The 8,099-nt window shown below is 35.1% G+C and overlaps 2 protein-coding genes across 3 annotated transcripts; one reads left to right on the top strand and one right to left on the bottom strand.

Annotated features, from left to right (window-relative positions):
- The first annotated feature begins 208 nt into the window (after positions 1-208).
- On the top strand, positions 209-1,542 carry LOC111784752 (probable ribose-5-phosphate isomerase 3, chloroplastic). Of its 2 annotated transcripts, none has more exons than XM_023665362.1 (2): positions 209-604; positions 668-1,542. In XM_023665362.1, the coding sequence occupies exons 1-2, from the start codon at positions 293-295 to the stop codon at positions 1,220-1,222; spliced, it is 867 nt and encodes a 288-aa protein (XP_023521130.1). In that variant the 5' UTR covers positions 209-292; the 3' UTR covers positions 1,223-1,542. The 2 variants fall into 2 exon arrangements, with proteins under 2 accessions (XP_023521130.1, XP_023521131.1); XM_023665363.1 differs by having other exon boundaries at positions 209-568; positions 632-1,542.
- On the bottom strand, positions 1,525-5,782 carry LOC111784759. The gene is made up of 6 exons (XM_023665371.1): positions 5,755-5,782; positions 5,159-5,308; positions 4,936-5,016; positions 4,101-4,226; positions 3,823-3,915; positions 1,525-1,770 (listed from the first exon to the last, which is right to left on the bottom strand). Exons 1-6 carry the CDS (start codon positions 5,780-5,782, stop codon positions 1,691-1,693), a joined length of 558 nt encoding a protein of 185 aa, XP_023521139.1. The 3' UTR covers positions 1,525-1,690.
- Between the last annotated feature and the right edge of the window lie 2,317 nt (positions 5,783-8,099).

Below are 8,099 nucleotides of genomic sequence, written 5' to 3' on the forward strand. Positions count from 1 at the left end.
TATGCAACTATGTTCGAGTCAGTAATAAGAAGAGAATTCTACCACTAACATACCGTCCATGAAATCTCTCGGGTTTTTTAGTATTTAAAAAAAAGGAACAAAATCCAATAAAGAATGAAAAAGAAAAGCCAACCAAAATTGAATGAAAACCCCAACAACACCACAATGATCCTTTTACCAACCCCAAATGTCCATTTCAAAAGCCACACTTTCTTCTTCCTTTACATATAAAAGGAAGAAAATGCAGAGACATTAGCCACTAGAAACTCAAAACCCTATCCCTTTCTCATCCATGGCTTCCCTCTCTCTCATCTCTCCTCCTTCTCTCTCTTCCTCCCGCCATGTTTCCTCCATAGCCAACCTTCTTCTCCGATCACCAAAGCCTCTTAATCTTTCCGCTCATAACCACCACCGCTGCCGTCCTCTCTCCGTTCAAGCCCGCTCCGTCTCCACTCTCACTCAAGACGACCTCAAGAAGCTTGCTGCCGACAAGGCTGTTGAGTATGTCAAGAGTGGAATGGTCCTCGGCCTTGGCACCGGCTCCACCGCCGCCTTCGTTGTCGCCAAGATTGGCGAACTTCTCAAGAGTAATCAATTGAGTGACATTGTTGNCGCCTTCGTTGTCGCCAAGATTGGCGAACTTCTCAAGAGTAATCAATTGAGTGACATTGTTGGAATCCCTACCTCCAAGCGGACGGAGGAGCAAGCTAGGGCATTAGGAATTCCTCTCTCTGTTCTTGATGATCATCCGCATCTCGATTTGGCTATCGATGGCGCTGATGAGGTCGATCCAGATCTGAATCTCGTTAAAGGCCGCGGCGGCGCTTTGTTGCGTGAGAAAATGGTGGAGGCTGCTTCCGATAAATTCGTCGTCGTCGTCGATGATACTAAATTGGTCGACGGCCTCGGCGGAAGCGGTCTCGCGATGCCGGTGGAAGTCGTTCAGTTCTGCTGGAAATACAATTTGGTGAGGCTTCAAGACCTATTCAAGGACGAAGATTGCGAGGCCAAGCTCCGATTGGACGCCGATGGGAAGCCATACGTCACCGATAATTCAAATTACATAGTCGATTTATATTTCAAGACTCCAATCAAAGACGGATTAGCCGCCGGAAAAGAGATTTCGGCGTTTGAAGGAGTGGTGGAGCACGGACTGTTCTTGGACATGGCGACCGCCGTGATCATCGCCGGAAAAGATGGAATCGACATCAAGACCAAATGATTTCTGCTTCCATTAACTTCCATTGGTGAGTTCTGCTAAAAACTGTTCGTTCGATTCCTTTTACTTTCTTCTAATCCGTATATTAGAGATTTGAATCGCAACTTTTCCATTTTTGTTCATGATTTCTTGGTGATAGTGAGCACGATTTCATCTCTGTATTATAAGAAATCTTGTGCAAATTTTTGCTGATGATCTGCTCAATCTGGGATGGGATATATTTGTAAATTGTACCAAGATGAATATTTGGGATGGGATATATCTTGTGCAAATTGTAGAAATAATATAGTAAGATGAATATATGTACAAGAACAGTGATCAGCAGCCTCTAATGACTAGAGCTATGATTTATTTATTATATGTAATAATGTACCAAACTCAGACATAACATATAATAACAATCTATATGAAACCAAAACATAGTGTAAACAACATAAATGAATATCAATTATATATATAATCAAAGATCTGCTAGTTCCAAAGCTCCATAGTCATGCCAAATAAAATTGCCATAGCCACCCACCCAAACTTTCCTGGTAGAAGGGAGTTTCCTGATGAAAGGAAGAAGGAAAAATGAGCACTAATAACATCTTAGGGTTTAAAAATATGACGTTCTTGTGTATCTTTATATCTCTCGTGACATAATTACATTATATACTTGTTTTGAAGTAGTTGTAAGAGGGAAAACTGTTCGTGACTTGCTTATCTTGAAGTCCTTCTAAGATCAATAGAGTTTTTGTAAGATATTTTATCTTAAGAGTGAAGATTGTCCTTATAGATCAGTATGTGTTATTTTAGCACGTTTTTTCCCCACTCACGTACTTATTAGAAAAAGTTTGTCCTCTTTGGGCTTCCTCTCAAGGTTTTTAAAACGTGTCTGCTACAGAGAGGTTTCCACACCCTTATAAAGGGTGTTTCGTTCTCCTCCCCAATTGACGTGGGATCTCACAATACACTCCCCCCCTTCAAGGCCCTGAGTCCTTGTTGGCACTCATTCCTTTCTCTAGTGGGACCCCCACCAAATCCACCTCCCTTCGAGACCCAGCATCCTTACTGGCATTCCGCCTCGTGTCTACCCCCTTTCGGGGAACAACCAATCTCCAAGCTGGCACATCGACCAGTGTCTGGCTTTGATACCATTTGTAATAGCCTAGACCCACCGCTAGTAGATATTGTTCTCTCTGGGTTTTCCCTTTCAGGCTTCTGCTTAAGGTTTTTAAAACACGTCTGTTAGGGAGATGTTTCCATACCCTTATAAAGGTGTTTCGTTCTTTTCCCCGTCTCACAGCCACCCAACTAGAGATGTCTATTTTATCCACAAGGACTCGCTCCAAACAGGGAGGGGATTCTCCATTTAGATAAGGAATGGGAATATTTTTTTTCCCGTTAGATAAATTGGGTTGGGGACAAGATTATATTCCCCATACCCACCCAATTACTCGCCTTGTCCCATGGACATCTCTATACCCAACATAGGATCGCTACCTCCAAACCAAACATTCCCAACTTTAGAGTTTTTATAATCTAGTTATCGAAAATTATAATGCCTTGTTGATATAAGTAATAACTATCAATTCTTATGTCCTTAATATTACTCTCTTTTAAATTTGATATTGTTTCGTTCATGTATTCTTCTCAACACGGGTGTCACAAAAATAGTTGAAGTTAGACCTATGCTATTGTATTGGTAATCTAACCAAAGAAATTAAAATAAAAAAATAAAAAATAAAAAATAAAAACTTTATTTTTTATATATAAAATACATCTAAAATCCCAATAAAAAGGTATATATATATATAGGTAGATTAAATTGTAAGGCAACATTTTAATTGTTTTTATAAAGCAAGTTGGTGGACTTGTTGCCACGTGTCATAATGTCAAACTTTGAAAATAAATATATAATACGTGGAAATAATTTGCATACTTTTTCAACGAGATGATGCGCAAGGCATGACTTATTTATTTATTTTATTTTATTACAAATAATCAAGATCTTGAATGCTAAATAAAATCATGTTTTTTTTAAAATAAAAAAGTCCAAGATCTTGAATTATTTATAAAATAATTAAAAAAAAGTAAAAATTTTAAAAAAATTAATTTGACTTTTAATCACCATATCATTGTCATTATGTAAATTAAACTAATTATTTTATTAACCCTCAAATTTTAACATTAATTAAATAATAAATCAAGAAATTGACAAAACTTTAATTATAAGCAATGAATAAAAAAATTTGTAGAAAACAAGAACCACATGGTTGAAAATTTGACCCAATAAACCATAATTTTTTTTAAATTTATTATTTATATATATTATTCAGAAGAAGATGAATATTTTAATTAATGGTGAATAAATAAATTATTTAAAAATATCACGATGTGGATTTTTTTTTTATTTTTTTAATTGATATGTTTTTTATTATAATAATGTAATATCAAAATTCAAAACAATTTTTTTTATTTAAATGGAATTCATGTCTTTTATTATTTATTAACCATTTCCTTGCTTATTTTATTGTGATTCTAGAACTATTTTTAAAATTCTACCAATCTTTTTTAATATTTTCAAAATATAAAACGAAAAAAATAATCGAACATCGTACCTTGTCCGGTACCAGAACCCCCACTTCCATTATCGCTTGAATTTACGTTAGCAACTTTAATTCCAAGTTTTGCACAATCCGACCCGATTGTACCTATAAATAATATAATAACAAAAATTAGATCGTAATTTCAAAATTACATTAAAATACACGTTTATTCCAACCGAGGAACAAATTACTCGAAAACAATATTTTAAGAATTTAACGACCAAATATTACCCGACTTAATTGAAATTATATTTTTAGTTGAAAAAAATTGGATAAATAGTGAATCTTACAATCACTATAGCAAGGGAAGGCAGAAATGTTGAGGAGATTGTAGAAGCCAGAGCTGCATTCACACGTGTGTGCATACGTATTGTTCTTCTCGCACGTGCCTTCTCCACAATAGGCCCAATAGCAAGCTGCAAGACAATTTATAAAAATAAAAAATAAAAAATCAATTATATTTTTTTTTTGAAGACTTAATTAATTTCGTTTTTTTATTAAAAACAATAATTAAAACGCTAATTATATTAAAAATAATATAAATAATTTACATAATCAAGTCAACCTAAGCATATATAAGGTGGCAGTCTCGTATATTTAAAAACTCCAAACATTTAAAAATAAAATATTTAATATTAGCAATGACAGGTTAAGAGATTGAATTAAGTATACAAATAATTAAAACGTTAATTATATTTTAAGTATTTTTTAAAATTTAATCCTTATTATTAAAAAAAAATTGGATTAATAATAATTTAATTAGAATTTTTAAAATATTAAAAACAATTACCAAAAGAAAAAAGAAATATTATCCAAATATTAAAAACTAAAATTATAGTTATCAAAGAAAATATAAAAATAAAATAACATATTTATATATATGTTAAAATTTTAATTTTAAAAGCTAAAATAGACTAAATAATTGAAAATTTTAATTATCGAATAAAATAAAATAAAAATAAATACATATAATCATAAACAAAAATAATTATATTTTAAATTCGACTTATAAAGTTATCCAATAAATAAATAAATAAATATTTAAATTAGGGTTTTGTTCTTCGGAAATTGCGACGGAAAGCAACGAAGAAAGATTTGGGGAAACTTGGCCGGAAACGGACTTACGATTGAAGAAGGAGGAGTTCCTCGGAACTGGCTTATCTGGTACCGGCGGCGGCGCCGACTGGCAGCCATAGTCGAGAGAACCTTCAAAACAAGGAGAAGAAACAGAGAGTTGGATGATTCGATTTCGATCGCCATTTTCGACGAACAGAGAAATCGGAGAGAGAGAGATTGAGAGAGATTGAGAGAGATTGAGAGAGAGAGAGAGAGAGAGAGAGAAGCTTACAGTTAGGGATGACGCAAGGAAGAAAAGTGAGATCGTCGTCGGAGTCGCGAGTACGCTTCCAGCCGGAATCGCACTCGCATTTGAAGAACGGATATACGTCGTCCGTTGTGCAATTCCCCTTTCCGCAGTTCACTTCATCGCATATTTTATCTATAAATATAATAAACATTTTGTTATTTTTTCTTTTTCCTTTTTTTAAATTCACAAATTAAAATTTATAAAAATTAGAAAAAAAAAAAACGATATACTTAAAAATTTAATAAAATTTCAACTTCCTTTCAATAAAATTTAAAATTAATATATTTATTTATTAATTTTTTAAAATAAATATTATTTACATGATATTTTTTCTTCACTAATATAATTTAGTTACATCCCATTAAAAATTAATTTTAATTTAATATTAATTTTAAGAGCCGAAAAAATTAAAATTTATATATTTAAAAATGTAGAGACTAAAATGAATGAGACTCGAACTATATATATAATTCTTAGATAATTTTTTATTTTTTATTTTTTATATTAATTTTAAACGAGCAATCGCTACAAAACACAGTTTTCGTCAAAAGCAAAAGGTTTAGAGAAAGGAAAAATACCGAGAAATGGAAGGTGACCATCTACCATTATAACAACAGCCGGGAGGAGGACGAGGTCAACAGTGAGACTATATATATATATATAGGTAGATAGATAATTCTCAGATAATTTTAAATTTTCAATATTTATTTGAAACCAGCAATAGTAGACAGAGTTCTGNAACGGAAGGTGATCATCTGCCATTACAACAACGACGGGGAGGAGGACGAGGACAACGGTGAGAAAGTCAACGGCTCGACGGGAAGAAGCTGCCATGGTGACCTCTAGAGAGAGAAAGATGGAGGAGAGAGAGAGAGATGTAATAGAAAATGGTGGATTGAAGTAAACAAAGATTTTAGGTCGGTTTTCTAGAATGTAACATAAAATTTTATCGTCATCTTGTTTAAACGGTCAGAGTAATGGACGGAAATAATACAATCAAAACCCATTTAATTCAGGGGATGAGATGACTCACCTCGAACGAAGTGGAAAATCACAATGAATGAGAGAGGGAGCAGTGAAAGATTTTTCTCCCTAAGCTAAATGGGGACGAGGATAGGAATGTAATTCTCAGTCCCCGACTCTGACCCTGTTCTAATTTCTTTCCCTCCCCGCTCCACATAAATTATCCGATATTTAAAAATTATAACAAAAAGGAAAAATTCTCGCCCGGAATCTAATCCTCGCAAATTTTCTATTGAAAATTTTCGCTCCGATTTCGGCAAAAATAAATGTGATGTCCCACATTGATTGGGGAGGAGAACAAACCACTATTGGTGTGGAAACCTTCCCCTAGCAGACGCGTTTTAAAGCCTTGAGGGGAAGCCCGAAAGGGAAAGCCCAAAGAGGACAATATTTGCTAGCGGTGGATCTGGGTTGTTACAAATGGTATCAGAGCCAGACACCAGACGATGTGTCAGTCTTCTCGCTGTTCCCCGAAAGGGGTAGACACGAAGCGGTGTGCCAGTAAGGACACTGGGCCCAAAAGGGAGGTGGATTTGGGGGTGGTCCCACATCGATTGGAGGAAAGAAAGAGTGCCATCAAGGACGCTGGGCCCCGTAGGGGGTAGATTGTGGTGACCCACATTGGTTGGGGAAGAGAACAAACCACCATTTATATGGGTGTGGAAACCTTCCCCCTAGCATACGCGTTTTAAAGCCTTGAGGGGAAGCGTGAAAGGAAAAGTCCAAAGAGGACAATATCTGCTAGCGGTGGATCTGGGTCGTTATAATAAATGAAGAATTTTGTGGGGTTAATAATTAATTGAACAAATATAATTCTTGAAAATATATAATAAAAAAGAATAAGCACGTATGCTCAACCCTACTTCGACTATCTTACGCAGAGCAAAATTAGGTTTTTTACGTGTTCGGCCCGTAATTAAATAAGTGAAAGGTAAGTACAAGGGTAAAAGTAAAATAAAATAAAATAAGGTTACTAGAAAATTCAAAGGAATTTGGTTTTATTATTTTTTTTTTTTAATGTGTGATGCTTCAATATTCAACAATAAGGCTATAAAATAAAATTATTAAGAGATTTAATTGCCATTTGGTCAATAATTGAGGCCTTTAATTATTAATTCCAACTAAGCTAGAAGCTTCCAACATCCTTAGGCCTTAAACATCTTATTTAAATTTTAATTATTTATTGTTTTATAAAATATAATTTTAGATTAGACCCTAATCCCGCGTCGAAAAATAACCATAGGTGACCTGTTTTAGCCTTCTTGTTTTAAAACGTGTTATAGAACTATGTTCAGAGTGTGAAAGAGCGTAAGTGTTACCCTCACATTAAGTGCGTTCTAGACTCTTGCTTGTCTCTAGTAGCGGGTTAAGTTTCTTTTTGTCTTTCTCTTGTTTTACTATGTCAAGATGTAAAGTGTCGATGTACGTTTAATGTGTGGAAGAAAGCAAGTGCGGCCCTCACGTTAATTGCGTCTTTGGTTCTTTCTTGTCTCTAGTAGCTGATCGAGCTTCTTCGTCCCTCTCCCGTTTTACTGTGCCAAGATGTAAGGTGTCGGTGTACATTCAGTGTGTGAAAGAGGGCAAGTGCAGCCCTCACGTTCAGTGGTCCCTAGCTCTTGCTGATCTCTATTAGTCAATCGAGTTTCTTCATCCCTCTCCTGTTCTACTATGTCAAGATGTAAGGTGTCAGCGAACGTTCTGTATGTGGAACAAGACAAATGCAGCCCTCACATTGAGAACGTCCCAGACTCTTACTCGTCTCTAGTAATCAACCGAGTTTCTTCGCCCCTCTTCCGTTTTACTATGCCTCTTGTAAGGTATCCGTAATGATGATCACCTCGAAGTATGCACGGGAGCCCTCAATTGATTCCATTGATACCATTGAAGCTTTGAAGCCGGG

This window comes from Cucurbita pepo, unplaced genomic scaffold (assembly GCF_002806865.2).
Source record: "Cucurbita pepo subsp. pepo cultivar mu-cu-16 unplaced genomic scaffold, ASM280686v2 Cp4.1_scaffold000271, whole genome shotgun sequence".
NCBI lineage: Eukaryota > Viridiplantae > Streptophyta > Magnoliopsida > Cucurbitales > Cucurbitaceae > Cucurbita > Cucurbita pepo.